The sequence below is a fragment of the Numenius arquata genome, chromosome 25 (genome assembly GCF_964106895.1).
Source record: "Numenius arquata chromosome 25, bNumArq3.hap1.1, whole genome shotgun sequence".
NCBI classification, from domain to species: domain Eukaryota; kingdom Metazoa; phylum Chordata; class Aves; order Charadriiformes; family Scolopacidae; genus Numenius; species Numenius arquata.
The window spans coordinates 5729447-5748268 of record NC_133600.1 but is presented as its reverse complement, the minus strand read 5'-3'; the positions used below and the strand labels follow the sequence as shown (position 1 = coordinate 5748268).

The window sequence follows — 18822 nt, the reverse complement described above, 5'->3', positions numbered from 1 at the left end:
GCTGTTCTCCTTCCATTCCACCTGAGAGCCCTCTCCCACCCCTCATCTTGTGGGATGCAGTAAAAGCTGTCAAAACCTCCTGGTGCCGTCCTTGTTTGGCCTGACACACTTTACTTTTTCTGGCGGTTCGAGCACCCGAGGGACCTGCGGGGACTGAGTTACAGCCCCAGCTCCTCCGCGCTGGGGGTCTGAGCATCTCCCCAGCCTGCTGCAGGCGAGGACCGAGCCCTGCGGAGGGGGCACTACGTAGCCATGGTGACATACCCCGAATGCTTTATTTAGCTCATGTTTTTCCTCCAGAACATCTGTATTTCCTGGTAGGTGCCTGCTCCTTCTGCAGAGGTTGAAGCTGAATCATGAGCCAGCGGATCAGAGACCGTCAATGGTGGTGCTTTGGTACCCGCAGCTCGACTCTGTCTCTCCAGGGACATCGTTCTGCCTTTGTGGGGCTTTTAAGAGACTCTGGGAGCGCTCTGCAGTACTGCAGGCGTTTGTGCTGGGTTTATTGTGAGGAAGGGTTCAGTGTGCTGCAGAGTGCTCGTTTCCTCTCCGGCTGTAAGTGTTGGGCTGATCACAGCCCTGGCCTGGCTGCAAGGCGAGCACACAATATGCTTCTGAAGGGTTTTTTCTGTTCTTCTGTTGACTGTTTTTTATAGTGGTTTTTTACCCACCCCCCCAAGCTTGTTTTTATTTCTTTGTTCCTCTTTCCAGATGAGGCAGAACTTAGAGGACTGAAAGCTTCTGTGATATTTGGCTGATAAAGAGACTTGCATGAACAGTGTATTTCAACAGATTAGTTGGGATGCTGCTCCTCTTGTCTCCCTAATCAGGGATGAAGCTTTATTTATACTCTACCCTGGGTAGAAAAGAGAAGGGCTAGTGCTCTTCTGGCTTCTGTACATGCAGTCAGGAAAGATGTGTCAGAGTGGACGCATTTATAAATAGCCAAGAGGTTCTTGTGTCACCATCTGCACATGACTTATCAACTTGTGTGCAGTTTGCTTCTGGACAAGAAAAACGTACCAGCTGAGCTTTCCTTTCTCCTTTTTGGATACACTTTTACTGAAAGAGAAAGCTCTGAGGCTGCAGCCCCTGCGGGAAGCATCTGGGTTTATTTCCAGGCTCTGCTACAGACGTTATGGCCAAGTTGGCTGTTTCTCAGCATTTTGTTGTCTCGGTTCTGTAGAACTGCCCTGACCTCTCACTGCAGAGGATTTTGTCCCGAGGATGGTGGGAGGTGTTGATTCTGCGGTAGCCGGGAGTCCCCGGGCTGGTGTCTGTACCCAGCCCCTGGCAAGTCCTTCTGCGTGTGCTCCATCATGGGCTGGAGGTTTGCCTGCAGAGGGAGTTTGTGGTCAGAACGCCTGGCTCTGCCTGTGGAGGATGAAGGAGAGGGAGAAAGTCCTGTCTCGTTTTGCAAATTGCACTTATACTGCCTTTATATCGATTGTTTTAAATGTTGATAGGAGTTGGAGACTGAAGTGAAATCCAGGCTGAGGTCACTGACTCCTGCTGTTCGATTCCTTCCTGTTCCTCACACGACACACCTGAAATCGTGCTGTCTGCGAACAACTAGAGATTGTGTCACACGCTGTGACTGGTGTGTGTTGAGGATCGTGGAAGTGTGTGGGCTGGAGGCTGGAAGGAGCTCAAGACAGGCTCGTGGTCTCTGGTTTCCGGATTGCCCCTTGCCATGATTTGGGAGAGTGCCGACGTGCCGTAACGGGCACAATATCCCCTGTCCGGGCACAGCGAATCCCTCGGAAGTGCCATGGGAGCAGAGGCTGGAGTCGGGCGTCCTGCTGAAGCATCGCCCCCTTCCAGCGCCTTGTCTCTGCTGGCAGATAAACTGCGTGAGCTCTTTACCCTAAATGGCAGAGGGAGCCTGTGGCTGCCGTGGGCAGGCTCCGCGCTGGCCGGGGAATGGTCTGGGATGTTTTTTTTCTCTCCAGAGCCGCTCCTCAGTGCAGGGCTCCAGCCACGGAGCTGCCATCGGTGACTCACGCAGCTGAGCGCATGAGTGTGCGTCTTCGGCGATTGGACTTCCCATTTTCTTTCAGACATTGCCCAAAATATGGTCCTTTTTCATTAAAGTAAATATTCTTTTTGCTCAATTATCTTCTTTATGCCTTTTTAATTGCCTGAGGGCCGATCAGCTCTGCACCACGGCTATTTGTAACCGGTGCTGTTAGGCCTCTTTATAATTTACCTCAGAGCTTCATCCTCTGCTTGTACCGGTTTCATCCGGTAAATGCCTTAAATTTCTTCATTAGCCTTGTCGTTCCTCAAACAGTGCTTGAACTGCTGCCTGTTTGTTGTTTCCGTTAGTCAGAGCGAGCTGCTCGCGAGGGTGCCCCGGCTCCTCCTCTGCAGCCCCCAGTGACACTGATCCCAAAGTGCCCCCTGCGCTTCCCAGCTCTGGGAAGAGCTTCTGGCTGGACCTGCCTGGATGTGCGGAAATTTATCCTGAACTTGAAAGCTGGATTCCAAAATCACCTGGAAATGTGGTCTTTAAAGAAACTGGGGGCTGGAGGGTGTCCCGACTGACCTGTTTGTGGTGACATTAATAAGCTCACGTAGCCAGCGCTTGCTCTGCTGTCCCCTAGACTTCAGGCAAGATCTCTTTGCAGTCCTGTTCCTTTAAAGAGAAAAAAAAAAAGCCAACACATTTGGGCAGCTCAGCTGTGAAACTACTCTCTAATAATCTTACTAATAGGTCACTTAATTAGGTGGGGGATTTTTTTTTTTTCTCTGAGCCACCTTCCCAACTTGTTTTCCAATTATTACTTCTTTTGTTGTAAGGTGAGGAGAAATTATACCTGAACGTGAGAAAAACCCTTTCCCGTGGGGGTGGTTGAGCTGGGACAGGTTGCGGGGGGGGTTGGAGAGTTTCCGTCCTCGGAGATGTTTGAGACCCAACTGGACACAGCCCTGGGCTGACCCTGCTCGGAGCAAGGGGTGGGCTCCAGAGGTCCCCTCCAGCCTCAGCTGCTCCATGACCCCAAGAAGGCTTCAGGGATGGCCACAGACACGTGTTGGGGTGCAGAGGAAAGGAGGAACGCACATTGCGAGGACCCTTGTTGTGGAGATGGCCCTGATAAAGGCTGTGTTCAGTGATACAGCTAAAAAAAATGATTATTGGTTTAAGGGAGTTTGTTTCATAGTACTCACTGACGAAAGGAGGGCTTTCTCCAGTGTCAGTTCATTAGCAATGGCCTCTGCCACATCAGGCTGGGGCTGTAGCTGCAGCCGGGGCTGCTCATTCGCAGGGCTTTGGCCTGTCCCGGGGAGAAGGTACCAGAGATCAGGAACCACTCTTGAGGTCTGGAGCTCGTGAGCAGGGGGAGCTGTACTGTAGCTCCGGCCAAGCTCAGTCCCGTGACTCCAGTAGAGGAGGATGGTGGTTTTTATGGTCTCGGCGAGGCAAGTCTAAGTTTCCGGTGTGCTCTGTCTGAAGTGCTCTGGAGAGTCGGGCTCTGAAGACTCTCGGGTACCTTGAGTTCACGAGGGCAGATGCCTGTGATGCACTTGACCTTCTCTAACCTGGAGGGGTCTCCCCGTGTTCCTTTAACCTGCTCCATAGTGGTGGAACGTGGGGCAGCAGTGACCCCATCAGCCCTAGAGCTATTAGTGCTGTCATCAGCAGGGATAAACCTTCCTGAATTGCCACGGCAAACTGCAGTTTGGTTTCTGGGGGGGAAAATCACCTCAGTCCTTCCGTGCTGTTCCTCTTCTTTGCCTGTATTTGTTACTGTTAGTGATGTGATCCAAACCAAACTGACAGGGAACTGATGTTCCAGATCAGCTTTTGTTACGGCATGTACTGGTGGTGATTGATCTCCTCCGTTACGTCTGGTCAGCAGCACTGCAGAACCTCATCTGTGAGGGCCTCGTGACTTCTTACCTGAACTCCGGTGTCCCTTTCCAGCCCTCCCTTCTGAAGCGTCTATCCAGATGGATCTCACATTCCTTGTGTTTTCCCTGTGTCCTCGTGCTGCTCTCCCCGGTGCTCTGCACTGTTTGTTCCTGTCCTGACTTTGTGAACTCCTCTTGACAGTCTGTTCTGCTTCCCAGCCTTTCTTCTGGCTGGTAGCTGGAGGCGGGGTCCTCCTCTCACCTCTTACCAAAACCTCACTCTTGGTGCTACCTGTGCAAGAGCAGCAAAGGGGGATCATCCAGTGAAAGCAAAACTCCTGGTAACGTGCAGAGTGGGACTTTGTTCCCGTTCATTAGCTGAGTGTGCTCTTGGATCCTTCACTGGAGAGTATCTTGGGTGCTGCTGGCTGAGGCTCGTTATGTCCCGTTGGCTAGTTTCTGAAGAATCTGACAAAATTTGCTACTTCCCTTCTATTGTGAAGCTTCCTAACGACCGTGGAGCAGAGCGGGCACGTTCCTGAGTCTGTTGGAGGAATCCTCCCCCCTCTTCTCACCCCCACCCTGGTTGATGATGCCCGAAATCAAACCCCTGGTGAGGGCAGAAGGACGGACAGTAGGGTTATTTTTTATCAGTTCTCCCCAGCTGTACTTCCAGAATGGAATTCCACTAGACCAGAGTTTCTGGGGTGCTGAGCACCTGGATATATGCTGTGCCCGAGGCTTTGGCTCTTCCGTGGAGGAAGCTCAATAGCGTTATCTGTGAAATGCAAAGTCTTGATGTTCTTTGCCCAGAGACACACTTGGACACACAATCCAGGGCCGTCCCAGCCTCTGTCCCCGCAGTGGGAAGGAGGAAAAGGTCACAGCCACTCTGCAGGTGGGGACACTGAGGCACAGACCTGACCAGGGAGTGTCAGCAATGGGGCCGGGGGTTTGGGCTGAGCTTCATGGGCAATGCAGCGGGTTCTTCCTGGAGGTAACGGCTCCCGAAGCTGCCACCGGGACTGGACACACCAGTCGCTGCTGGGGGTGGGAGGAGGGGAGGGAAGGGTAGAGCTTTATGCTTCCTGGCTTCAACTTGGCTGAGAGCATCTGTGATCACACCTGGACTTTTTTTTTTTTTCTTCTTCTTTTCAGGGATGCTTGAATACGACCCAGCCAAGAGATTTTCAATACAGCAGATAAGGCAGCACAAGTGAGTGTTCGGCTTCTTCCTATTAGTCATTCTCTTTCTGCTTCTCATGCTAATGTACCTGTGCTATTGCTCTCAACTCCTTTTTCCTTTTGACAGCAGACACATGGAAGTCACTAGATCTCCTTCCTCCAGCGCTGCTGGAGCTCTGGCAACCTCGACTTGGCTTTTTTCCTCCTATTAGAGCATCCGGTTGAAGCATTTGAATTGCTAACCGGTAAATAATGAATATGTTGAAAATATGTTTCTAGCGTGACTGGTTCTGGATAATTAAGGGCTCTGGCTAATTTTTTCAGAGGTCAGCTGGTACTAATGGAGCAGAAGAACAGGGGTTCCTTGAAGCTGGGTTATTGAACTAGGACTGTTTGGTAACGTGTGTTAGTTCTGGTTTTCTGGACAGTCTGGTGACAGAAATATCCCTTGGCATTTGCTCCATATGGAATCAGTATGTGGAGAAGCGTTCCAGGACAATAGGAAATATTTTTTTTTTCTTTCTCTTTAATGTCATACTCCTCCCTCCCCCATATCCTCCCCCTTTATCCTTGCCATTGTCGAGGGGGGGCAAAGGCCCCGTTATCTCTGAGGGTTATTTTTTTTTTTTTTTTTCAAGGATCTGTTTGAACATGCTGCCTCTGAGCAGAGATTTCCTGGGCGGATAAAAGTACAAGAACAAAAAGCATCATAAGGATGCTTGGTCGCGGAGGCTGCATTAGCTTATCTGCTGTTTGCATGGGAAGTGCTTCTGAGGACACGGGGGCTGTGGCTGGACCCCAGCTGCTCCACAAGCCCGGCCCGCCCAGCTTGCTCCGGGCAACCTCCTCAAAAGGGGGCTCTGATGCTGAAGGTGGTAGCCCTGCTTTGTGCTGCCCTTCAGGCAGGAAGAGCACTATTTTCTTGTTGTATCTCTGGAAAAGAGCCGCCGTGTGCTGTCAGACGGTGGTCCCCGGTAGATGTTCTCGTGCAGGAGGCATCTGCTGCAGGAGCCACCAAACCAAACCTGCCAGGCTGGAACTGTGCTGGAGTTCTGCGGAGAGCAACCACCACCTACCCCTGGCGCAGATCAAAGAGGCTGGGGAGGCAGGTCTCATGTAGCTGCCTGGTCAATTAATTAAGCAGTCAGGCTGGCTCTTTTCGTGGCAGCCAAGCCCCGTGCATTGGTGGTTCCACTGGCTCTGGGAGACGATAGGAGCTGGCGTTTGCTTTCCAAGCCCCTCATTCCCCACGCACATGCCTCCCAGTAACACTGGGCTGTAAAAGAGGCTGCTCGGGGCCGGCATCTAAACGCTGCCTGGCATTTAAAGCACTGCATAGAACTGGTCCCCAAAACAAGAGCTCCTGCTGTTACCCACTGTCCTCCCCTCTGCCAGGGAGCACTCGGGCTTCAAGCTGGAGAGGGAAGCACGGTTTGCTTTTGTACGTCGTGGGGATCAGCTCCCCACGTGGGCAAACCCATGCTTTGCAATAAGTGCTATAAAGAAGCATGGCAGGAGTTAGGTCTATGGTGTTGAGAAAAGCACTGACAGCACTTTCCTTTCCTCTGGATGCTGTGGGTTCAAAGGCTGCAGTGACCTGCCCCGAAGCTCGGGGCAGTGGCGTTGGTTCTCTCTTTCTCTATCTGCTGGGTATTTGAGCTCCTTATCCCATTCTGTACACTTGATTTTGTACTTCTCCCATGTGGCAGCGAGTTTTTGCGTCACCTTTGCCCAGCTGGAAGCAGAGAGGTTTCTCTGGAGACCCTGCCCGTTGTTAGAGAGCAGGAGAAACTGGAGCACCCTTGCGGCACGAGGGGCGGTCACAAATCCCCTGTGCCCCCTCTGACCAGGAACAGCTGCTGGTCCCGAGGCTTTTCATCCTGGAGCACGGAGAGGGGCTGGAGAACGGGTCTACCTGTGAGCACAGGAGCATTTCCAAGGCTTAGTCTCTTATTAGTTTGCTGTGAGCTTAGCCAGTGCTTCTTAACAGGCTTTTCTCCCCTCTTAGTAATTGCCTCCTTCCTCCTGCTGTGGCATCCTAATAATTACATCAAGCACAGCAGAGCCCGCAGCCTTGGGCTTTGGATGTGTCTGTCCGTCTCCTCTCTGCGCAGGAGCATTGTGCTAAAGAATCCAGTGTTTGCTTCTCCTGGCTGTTCTTTAAATAGAAGAGCAGCTCAGCCCTTATGCGCAACCTGACCCTGATTTTTTTTTTTTTTTTTTTTTCAAAATCGAACAAAGCAATGGGAAGGACAGCAGGTAGCCATTCAGGTATTGTCAGAGGGTTTTTTAGAAAGCATTTCAGTAAGAAAAGAGTTGATTTCTAGCATCCTTAGATTTCTAGTGTGTGGGGGAGTAATAGTCATTAATGATTTGGGGTTTCTCTACACTCCTCCCACAAAAGCCTGTGCTCAGGCACAGGAACTGGGCTACGGAGACATCAGGCGACTTACCCGGGCTGCCCTGCTGAGAGGGGTACGGCCCCAAGCCAGGCTCACCCAGTGCCTTTCCATGCGGCTGGAAGTCTCCTTTCGTGTCTTGGAGCTGCTGTTACTGGTGACTTGCTCGTGCAGACAGTCGAGAGTATCCAAGTTGCATCAAACTCATGTTTCTGGACTTTGTTTCGATCCAGCTGGACGCAGCTACATTCTCTTCTCTTGCTTCCAGAGGCTTTTCAGACCTAGTCAATCCTGGGAGCTGTAAATGGAAATGAATTAAAACTCTCTCAGCCCATCATCCAAGAGGTGGGAACTGCCCAGAAGCCGCCCCCGAGTACCATTGGCAGAGCCTTGAACCTGCTCTTCCCAGAAGGCTCTGGATGGGACGATGGTCAATGGAAAACTGACACTTTCACAGGTCACCTCAGTGAATATTTGGTACTCCTGGGGTCGGGGCAGTGAAGAAAAGCTGCCAGGAGCCAGGGAGTTCACAACCTGCTCCCCACAGATTATTCACAGTCTCCTCTCTACCCTGTGCTTTGCTGAAGGGCTTAATGCTCGTACACTGCATTTTGTAACTAATTCACTGACCCCGCTGCAGCACTTAAAGTGATGAAGTGGATGCAGAATTCTACCTCTGTCACTTGTTTCCAAGGCAACCATCTTGCCTTCCTTCTTCAGGAGTGTCACACTTACTTTGTGCAGTCATAGATACCATTGCAAGGGTTTAGAGCAAGACAAGGGAAGGCACTTCCACCTTTTATTAGTGGAGGTGCAAATAAATCTGCCAGGGCTTGTGTCTCCCGCTGACTGTGCCACCGTCCCGGGTGCTCTTGTCCTCGGGAGGGTAGTTCTTGGGTGCTCTGCCATGGAGCCCATGGAAATCTGGGTGCGTATCACTGAAGATCCTTTGTGGGTGCTGGGGCTGCTCCTTGGCTTCCCTGCCTAAATTTGAGGGAGCGGGAGGGGTTCCCTATAATCTCTGCTGTGGCATGTGGTGGGCTTTTCCCGTCCCTGGTGACCTGCAGTGGGACACGCACAAGATCTCTCCTCCTCTCCTTTCTTCCCCTGGCTCTGCCTTCCTTCCCCGGGGCAGGCACAGGGGAGGGATCTTTGGTTCTTTACCCACATTCTGCAAATGGGTTTCATACTGCAGCTGTGGTGTGTGAATGTGAGTCTCCACCCCTGCACAGAACCCCCTCCTCGGAGGAGTCTGAACGGCGACCTCTGCCCTGGCTTCAGCACGGGGAAAACTGCGGCTCTTACTCATTTCTATTTTTTTATGACTCTGACTTCAGAACTTGGCCATCTCTTGATGTCACTGGAGCTGGAGCAGGGACGCTGCTGCCCGTTTACTGTGTTGCCTTTCCCCAGGGCACACTGTTGTGTGCCTTCCATGTCTGTCTGCGGGAGGACTGAAGGGAACTGGAGTGCTGTTGGTCACTTCTTGGGGTGACGGTGACCTTCCAGTAAGCTTGGAGCCCTGACGTGGTACCGTGGGAGGTGGAGAATCATTCAGAACCGACCCTTTCTGGCAGGGTGGGGATCTGCAGCTTGGCATCTGGCTTCAGAGAAAATTGTCCATGTACCAAACAAGTGAAGTGCAGTATTTGTGACCTAGAATGGGAAGTGAATTAGCTGTGAGTGTTTGGAAGCTGCAGCTGCGCTTATTGAGTCTTATTTTAACCTTGCTTATCCCAGAACTTGAAAAGAGCAGAGTGATGACTTCTGATGTAAGATTCAAGCGTGGAAGCTGCAAACCAGACGGGCTCATTAAGCATCGCTCGACCCAGATTCCTCTTTTCATTCAGTCCTTGACCCTTGCTGTCTTATCTCCCCGTAGATTATAGCGACCCGTCTGGATACCACTTCTTAACTGGCAGGAGCACAATTAATGCTTGTGCCGCTGCTGCCTGGGGTTTGTGCTTCGCAGACGTTCTCCACGAGCTTGCAAAGCAGTAAGAAATGAGCTCCTTAGTGCTGCTCCCCTCGTTCCTTCTCGCAGGGCTGGGAGCGGCAAAGAGATATTCCCTAGACCAGGGAGGAATCTGCTCTTCCCGGGATGTTCTGGAGAAGGGGCGCTTTCGAGCTCAGCCTGTGTTTCAGGGTGAAGGCAGGGTGAGGAGGGACTTTCTCATCTGCAGCGCTGGGGGAGAGTAACTGCTTCTTGGCTTAGTCAGTGGCCAGTGGCCTCTTGAGCCAGATCAGGGCCTCGGCTGGAGCCAGTGGTCCTCAGCTGAGGAGCAAGTCTTCTCTGATACCATTTAGCGCCGGTGTAGAAAGCAGAATCTCTGCCCCTGCTGGAAAATTGCTTGCCAGGAAATACTCTGCTACTCCATAAAGAATTGCTCGAGGCTCCTTCCAAGAGGTCTTTGATTTTCTTAGAACTTCAATGAATTTTTCTTCTCACTCTCTATCCTCATTACCATATATGCATATGCAAGTATTTGAAATCACCTCCCAGAGGATAGAATCATTATGACTAGAGTACAGTGATTCAGGTTTCTGCTGCTAATAAAAACCTATTTTTACTCTCCTGATAAGTAGGACAGAAGGAAAGACAGAGGCAGAGCTGAAATACAGCAAAATAAAAGCACCAGTTGCTGTCGATTTCCAGGCTTTCTCCCTTGAAAACGCTCCTTTTGCCAGCAGTCCTTCAGAGCTCCTTTCTCCTGTATGTTCCTTAGGTCCCTGGCATGTAGTTTGGATCCCTCCAGCTCCAGTGCCCCCGGCAAAAATAGCTGGTGGCTGCTGGGTCCTCTGGTCCGTGCTGGAGGATCCTGCCGGGCTGGATCAGCCCAGGCTGAATTTGCCATCTTGGCAGTCGCTTCCTTGGTGAAAGCAGACTCCCGAGGAAAGGAAATCAAATGATTGAATTAGGAGCGCTGTGTGCCACGCACATCCCCGAGGAAGCCACCCACAGGCCTTGCTGGAACCGTTGGCCAAAATCTAGTTATGCGGGCCCTGCTCGGTTCCTGTGGCACCTGGGCTGGCCTTTCCCTTGCCTCTTGTGGCGCCACTGCAGGAACCGGAGCTCGTACCTGACAAATGAGATCTGTGTTCTCTTCCCTAAAATACGCTGCTCTCCTGGCAGCTTCCAGGACGGTCGTGGTGTGACCGGGGAGGAGATGCCGGTGGCTCAGCAGCAGCTGGGACTGGGATGTGCCACCTGGGAGCTGTTTGGGGTCTCGTCCATCCCCACAGACCCTCAGCAGGGGAGGAGGGGATGTGGTTCCGTTCGTGTGCTCTGTGATTAATCGAAACAGGGTTCCTTTGAAAACTTCAGGCTATAGGGACTCGTTCCCGAGAAGGGCGAGATGCCGTCTGTCTCGGAGCAGAGCCTGACTTCAAGCTCAGTCACTACAGAGAAAGCAGTTTTTAAAGATGCTAATTGTGGAGCAGGGTTTCTGGAGAAGGATTCCCCCCTCCTCTGAATCCCAGCTCATCTGTCCCAGGAGCTACATTTTCACTTGTTTATCTCCAAACTCCTTGCTTGTGCTGGATGATTTTATTAGAAGGCCACTTTTTTTTTTTTTTCTCCTAGGCCCTACTGTCAAAGCAATGTAAGACTAGAACAAAATTCTAATTACAGTTCTGCAGTGCAGGAGGTGCATCCAACCCATGCTTCCTAAAATGAATTTGGAAGGGGAGTGATAGAACCCAGATGGCCGAGGTCTGTACGAGCTCTCCGGGGCCTGGCTGCGGGCCCTGCTCATGGCCACCAGCAGCAGCTCCTGGTGCCTGCGGAGCCGGAGCCCTGTGTCACACCGGGCTTGTCTGGGGCAGCAGCTCCTCGGGCTGCAACGTGAATACGCCGGGAGGGGATGATTTCAGGTCTTGCTCTGCTTTTGGGGTGTGTTTTCAGAGAGACCTTAAGCTGCTTCCTAACGCAGCACCCCTTTGTAGCCTCAAGTAAACTTTGAAAGCGGGGAAAAAAGCTCAGAATTCCCAGGCTGTGGGAGACTCCGAATGTCCCTGTGTGCAGGGAAGCGGCATCTCGTAATACTGAGCCAGGTGAGCACGAGAGCAAAGTTGATTTGCGAGGCTTTTCTCTGTCACTGTGCAAAGCCCGGGAGGAATCGGTCCTGGTGCCTTACCTGACACCCAGCCCACGGCGTGGAGATGGGGGGTTGATATCGGTGCCAGTTCCAAAGTTTATTGGGAAAGCAGGCTGCAGTTCAGGAGATGGTCCCAAACGGGTGGGGGTTTGATGTTTTCTGACCCTTTCTTTGTGTAGAATGACCCTTCAGGGCAAGGCGTAGGTAAGAGCCTGATGGAGTGCCTCTGGGACAGGCTCCCTGGGCACCCCCGCCAAAGCCAGCAGAGGCCTCCAGTTGTTGGGGAGGGAGCAACTGGATGGCCGTGGCCCAATCTTGTCGTTTGCCGGCCACAGGCGGCCAGCTCTTCCCGCTGTGGACCATCGCAGGGACAGCATGGAGCAGCAGGAGGTGCTGGGGCTGGAAAGGTGCGTTAGAAGTCCCCAGGGCTGGGGGAGCTTCTGTCCCCACCTGCGTTCAGAGGATCTCTGGGAGCGTGGAGGCTCCAGCGGTACTTCTGGGGAAGCTTCGGTGCCCACCCGCAGCGCTGATAGACGTCCCAGAGACAGCCTGGAGCTGGAACCCTGCTCTGAAAGTACCATGAGAATGTCAGAGGCCACTCGTCTGGCTGCTGAGGCGCTGATGTGACGCGACCCTGTTGGATTCTCAATCCGATTAAGAACAGCTTTCAGAGCTGATATCTGTTACTGGACAGATGGCAGCACCATGGCTACTGGTTTGAAAGGGAATAGAAGTCCCTTCCCACAGAGGTGGGATAAAAAGACAAAGTACAAACGTTTTTGCTGTGGTCTTGTTGAAAACTGCCTGTTAAAGGAGTTTGTGAGTAAACACTCTCCTTAAACTGACGTTTTGTGAACTTTCTCTGGTCTCGTTGTGCTGGATTAGCCTCAGCTTGAGGATGGGAGAAGTTTCTCCTTCTCTGCTGGCTTTGACAACATGACTGGGAAGCTCTGCTGTGTGTCTTGACTCAGAGGCAGGTAGTTAGGGCTGGAGCTGGCGATGGAGAGAACGTTCCCACTCTCTTCCCAGCCCTGGGCTGCCCTGCTGGGGTGTCCCGCGCGCCCCTGTGGCTCCAGTTCCCTTACAGCCAGGTAGGGATATTGGTTCTCCCTCAGATGACAAAGCCCCCAGTGGATGGAGCACCTCGTGGAGTGGTGACCCGGCTGCTGGTGTCCCTGCAGTGTTGTCAGCAGACAGACCTCCCTTTCTTGGTTATCGCACATTAAAAATCCTGCAGTGGCATAAAGCTGGCTGGGAGGTTTGCCGTAAACAAACTGCACGAACCTTTGAATATTGGGGTGGAATGGGACCGTCTCGCAGCATCAAGGATTTCCCTGTGCCCTCCGAGAAGCGAAGCTGTGCTGATGAAACTCTGCTCTCGACTTTTGCAGTTGGTTTCGTAAGAAACACGCTCAGGCAGAGGCTCTGGTGCCCATCCCTCCCAGCCCCGAGACGAAGGACCGGTGGAGGAGCATGACGGCGGTGCCTTATCTGGAAGATCTGCATGGCTACAATGAGGAAGAAGATGACGACTTGTATGACATTGAAGATGATATCATCTACACTCAGGACTTCACAGTACCAGGTAGGAGAGGAGGGTGCTGGGACGGGGAGGGCAGAAGTGGTGATTTTTTTTTTTTTTTTTTTTGTCTGTTTAAAGCTTTTTAGGAAAGGCCTCGAGGTCTGAGTAATCCTTTCAGAGGGTGTTGATTATGCGGTGGTGTGAGCGAGCCGTGGTGCTCCGGATGCTGTGGTCCTTGATTTGATCACCCAGGGTGCCCCACGGGCTGATTTGCTGCCTTCCCCTCCTGCTGGCTCGCTCCCGCTCCCGCTGCTCTCTGCTGCTCAGCACACTTCATTCTTCTGGCCAGTTTTGCCAGACGGAGTTGTTTTGGAGCAGAGCCCTGAAGTGACTCAGTGCTCAGAGTAGACGGCACATCTGGGGAGAAGGTGCTTGTAGCTTTATGCTGAGATGGGGTTTTTTTCTGCTGGGGTCCTGGTAACTGTCTGGATACAGAAGCGCTGCTTGCTTTATTAGGGGTTTCCTGTTGTTTTAAGGTAACTGGTAACTGCAGGGGCGTGTGTGGTTTTAACCCTGCAGTTCTTACTTGATTACCACCACTTTGTACCTCTCCTTCTCCGGCCTCTCTGTACCCATGACCCACGTGGTGTGCGAGGGGGCTGAGGGATGTGGGGACACCAGAGACAAGGCTGCTCCGCTTCACAGTCACTCTGCCTCGCTGCTGGGTGACCAAGGCGGCAGCCTCTTTGTCTCGCTGCCTGCACCAACAGCAACAGGAGTTTCTAGATTAATTGCTCCAGCCCAGTTTAATTGTTTGGGAGGGAAGGTTTCAAGTACTCTGTGTAGGGATGCTGGCTTGTAGGGATGCTGACTTACCTTAGGTCAGGGAGCTCAGTGCCTGTGACCGACCTTTCCTTGGGATAAGGAAAGCCCTATTTTCTGTGGCTCCAGACTAAGCAAACTGCTTTGGTTTTTCCTTACTGATGGCCTGGTGGCTTCTGTGGACCTGAGCAAAAGCAAGGTCTGGTTTTACCCAGTCTTGCACCTGAAGACCCTGGTTTTCTCATGGTTTTTTTTTTTTCCTGGTTAGGCAGAAATGGCTTTTTTGAAGCATTGTCATGGGAGAATGAGGCGTCAGGCCTTGAATGGTGATAAACTTCAAATTGTACCCAATGCCCAAAATTTCTCTGGGCAACAACTTGAAGCAAGATGGGCTTCCCAGGCAGCGCCCTCCGAGGGGAGAAGGGAGACGCTGAGTGACATCCCTGGGTCCCCAACAGGGTGGCCACTCGGATGTTCAGCCAAAGGGACACGCAGGTGGGTCGGAGCTGGAGCCTACCAGGATGAAGGGAGTCTCATCAAAGTGAAATAGATTTATTTCCAAGTGCTGATTTACTGGTGACGGGTGGGTAATTTATAACCTTTTCTAATAGAACTCCTGTCCCGGTGCCAGCTGGGTGACCTGCAGAGCTCTGTCCTTTGCTCTCTTCTTACGCCCCGCAGACTCTTTTGCCAGATTCTGACCAGGGCCAGGCCCTTCTCCACAGTTTAGAAAAGGCAGGGATCCTCTTAAAAATGGGATGGACTCTCTGAAGCATGTACTTGATCGCTGGGGCCTTTCTGAGTAGAGAAGCAGGAGAGAATAGGACTTGCCGGGAGCTTTCCCTGTTGTCAGAGCTTGGCATCTTCCTCTGCCAGGAACAGCCCGTGTGTGAGCGCCCGAGACATCGCCCTGCAGCGGTGCTGGGGCTGGAGGCACCCTCAGACCACGGGGCCAGGCTCGAAAATCCATAACCAGAATCACCCACATCTTTCTAATTTTACCTTTTCCTTTCTGAACTGGTTTCAGAAGGCAGAAGGAAGGTACGGTGGGTCTGTGTGTGCCCGTAACCTCTGGGAGGGCCAGCCGTCAGAGCTGGGAACCTCTGTGAGGGCAGATCTGCTGCTTTGAGTACTTGACTGTCTTGCAGCCGCTCCGAGAGCCCGCAGGACGGTCTGTGAGTGTGGTTTCGGTGCCGGTCTGGAGGATAAGCCTGTGCCTGTCTCTAACGGTGCTCTGTTGCTTCCCTGTGCGTCCCCAGCTGCGGAGGAGGAGGCTGAGGCAGGGCTTAGAGCACAGAGCGCAGCGGTGAGCGGTCAGGATGAGCCGGCAGCGGAGGAAGCCGTGCTCCCGTCGGCCCCAGGCGCAGAAGAGGAACGTGGAGCTTAGCCTAGGCCCCCAAACAGTGAGTGCCCGCGGGGGCTTCCCGTGGCCCGAGCTCATGGCAGAGGCTGGAGAGAGCGGGATCATCTCCCTGCTGCCCCCAGGCTTCGGCAGGATCCTGCCTTTCTCCAGGACAGTTGTGTTATATCAAAAGCAGATAAGTTTGTTCTGTGAGGGAGTCCTCCTTTAGGTTTGGGGTTTGTAATTGTAAGCACGGGGGGAGCTGGCGGGGCTGAGCGCGCTGCAGAGGGAGGCAGCGTGTGACCGTGCTCAGGGTGGGTTTCTCAGCTTGTGGAATCCAGCCCGTTCCTGCAGCCCTGCCCCGGGAATGGCGCTGTACGGAAGGTGCGTTCCTGTGCTCCCTTCTGCTGAAATGTTCTGTTGCTTGTTAACTCTTCCAGTAGCGATTAGCCTGCCTCCCTGCCCGGTTTATGCACTTCAGTGGGATTAAAAAGTGGCAGCTGAGGCAGATTTACAGCATTAGGGAGCTGTGGTGTGTCTGGCAGGCCCGGGACAGAGTGGGTGCCCTTGAGGGTCTCTGACTTGTGGCTGCATCGTCTGCGTTTGGAAAACCACCGTGTTCTGCCTTTCCTCTGGAAACAGCAGAGCGGGCGAGATCCTCTTCCCGGTCGGGTGAGGGCTGAGCCGTGTTTAAACCCAAATAAGAGCTGTCGTGTCCAGAGATGACAGGGAAATTACTGGAAGATTTTTATATTTTTTTTTTAAAGTTTTCATGTGCAATTTGTGCTGTTTCAGAGGGATTAGAGACCTAAAGGTTAATTGTGGGCCCATAGACCATCAGTTCCCACGTTACAGTTGGCCCGGGCGGGTGGGCTGGACGTGGCGTTGGTTTAACTTAACTGGGGAATGGTGAGGGGTTGTAACTGTTCCGTTATTTCACGAGTTATTGCTTAATTGCTTAGGCAGATAGTGAAATAAAGTGTTATTTCCAGCTGGTCTGAATGTCCTCCTCCCAGCACTTGGGTGTTACGTTTTTGAGGTGTTGGTGACTGAGCTGGATTCGGCCACGAAGGGTGGGTTCTTTGGGGGTCCCAGCCACAGCTGGCCAGATGTGGGGCAGAGCTCAGGAAGCCCCCAGGGAACCAGCTGGAGCAGTAAGAGGATTTCTCGATCCTGGATGTTCTGGGGCTGCTCCTGAGCAGCCGTGGCTGTAGGCAGGGCCCTGCCTTAGGAATGTCCTTGGGTCTGAACATGTGTGGCTCTTCACCAGCCTGGATTTGGGAACGTATTTGAGCATGGGACAGATTCTTCTTCCTCAGAGAAGTCACCTCTGCCTTGAATTGCCCAAGACAGGGCAGAAAGCAGAGTCCCATGTGCCCCCCAACCTGCCAGGAGCAGATTTGATCTGGATTTAGGCACTGAACAGTGGAGAACTGGGCCACTGTGGTGGATCATTCCTTGGCTTTACCCTACAGCTTCTCATCCGGCTGGGATGGAGCTCGAGCTGCTCCCAGGGCTTGTAGGGATCCCTTCAAATAAGGCTGGTACCAAACCCCAAAGGGTCCGAGGGGCTGGTGAGATGGGATGTGGGGGGGTCAGTGTTTGGGATGGACAGAAACCCCGGGAGGAGCGGGGTGAGGGGGGAGCCCAGCCTGGGCCCCCCCTGCGTTTGCCGAGGCAGGGGGGCCTCTGTCCCACAGAATAAACTTTCATCTGTTTTTTCACCCAAGTCTTCCTGCAGGATCCTTTTGAACTTGCCCAGCTCCACGTGAGTGTTACATTTCTAGCAGTGACGCCATATTTAAATAAAAACTTTAAAAAAAAAAAAAAGCGTAAATGCCTGCTGCATTGGGTTGTGGCTCCGCTGGGCAGCGAGAGCCCCAGCACGAGTGACTCAGCGGGGAGTGGGTGTTCGATTTGGGGGGGGGGGGGGGAAGAGAGGGAACCTCATTAAACCTTGCCTCCTTCAGAGGAAGAAGGGGCCTTGAGAACGTGCGCTTTTATTTTTAAAGGGTTATTTAAAGATTTATGCAGCTCTGTAGAGAGCTTTAAATGTTACGTGTCCCCGGTTCAATGGGTGTTAAACATCTCACCGGCGGGAAGCGCCGAGGAGCGGGGAGCAGGGAGGGAGCATCCTCCCCAGGAGCCGCTGCTGTGGAGGGAGGCAGCAGATGCAGTAGATGGATGTGAGCATCTTCCCTCTTGCTTTTGTGCTGCCTTTCCCATTTAGAAGGCTTCGCTCTGCTTTTTTTGCTCTGCTTTTTTTGCTCTGCTTTTTTTTTCCTTCCCTCCCATTAACCCCTTCCTGCACTGCAGCCCCATCCCTCCTGCAGAGGCGTAGCTGGATTCGGGGTCTTTGTTTCGCTCTGAGCCTGGAAAATAAAGCCGGGACCGGAGTCTTTAAGTAACGCGGGGTGCTCGGAAAAGTGTGTTTCCAGCTGCAGATCAGGGCTGGGTGTTTGTGTCTGACAAACACAGCCATTCCAAAGCTCTTCAGGGTTTTATTTTGAAGCCTTTTTTTTTTTTTCTTTTTGTGCCTGAATGAGCTGGATGGAGCCATTAAGAACGGTGAGAGGTGGCAAGGACCAACAGGCACGTTCCCAACGCCTCCCGCAGCCCTCCTTTTATTTATTGTATTTTTAGCCCCGCTCAGCCGGTGAGGGGAAGGTGGGATAGGGCTGTTCGAACAGACACAGCGCTGGGTCACTGGCTTCCGCGTGGGCAGGCAGTTGCCAAGACTCCATCCCATGTTGAATTTTTATTTTCATTAATTCGAACGTCAGCAACTGTCATTGGTGAAGGAGGTAAAATTAGCTTGCGATTCACCCTCCCTCCTCGGGATCCATAATAGACTCCTGGGACTGTGCTTGGGAAGCAGGGTGGGAGGGGGAGGAGGGAAGAGTCACACAAAAGACAAATGAACTGTTGGGATGTGATTTTTTTTTTTTTTTTTTTTTTTCCCCTCCCCAGTCAGAAATGTTAATTGCCTTGGCCCGAGTTCTGCTGAGGGAGGGGAAGAAGCGTTCAATTTTGCTCTGAATGGGGTTATTTGAGGCTCTGTGGCCGCACAGTTGAGATGTGGGGGGCAGAGAAAAAGCCTCGACCGCTGGGTTGGGGGGTGGCTGGGCTGTGATGCTCTTGGGGCGTCCCCCCAACCCACAGCCAGTGCTCAGCTCCCACAGGGGAGACCCCATCCCTGCCGGAGCTCTGGGGCTGGTGTGTTCCCCTCTGCTGGGGGGGCTGCTGGAGCTTGGCCACCGCAGCCCTTCCTGGCAACTCCTCACAGGGGGACAGAAGCCCATCGATGGGTAACGGGTCCATAAGGGCACATGTGGGTAGAGCTCCCGGGCCGGGCATCGGGGTGGTGGCAGCTCCAAGGCACCTCTGTCCCGGATGGTGACCCGTGCGAGGGGCTGGCTCTGTTCCTGGGGGGCGGAAGGCTGGACGGTAACTGGGAGCCGTGTCAGGACTCTCAGCAGGCAGGGGCGCAGCCTGGAAACTGCCTGCTTTGATCTAGAGATCAGTCCAGAGGGTGATTTCTCAGGGTAACACCAGCTCTGCAGCTCAGGCTGCTGCTGGGGGGAGAGCTCCGCTCCCCGC

General features: G+C 52.9%; 1 protein-coding gene across 1 annotated transcript in view; it reads left to right on the top strand.

Annotated features, from left to right (window-relative positions):
- Positions 1 to 18822, top strand: part of STK11 (serine/threonine kinase 11) — a 40017-nt gene that overhangs the window by 17264 nt on the left and 3931 nt on the right. The window contains exons 8-9 of the mRNA XM_074163664.1: positions 5014 to 5071; positions 12928 to 13121. Of these exons, the coding sequence (XP_074019765.1) occupies positions 5014 to 5071; positions 12928 to 13121 (252 nt within the window). The remainder of the gene's footprint in view (positions 1 to 5013; positions 5072 to 12927; positions 13122 to 18822) is intronic.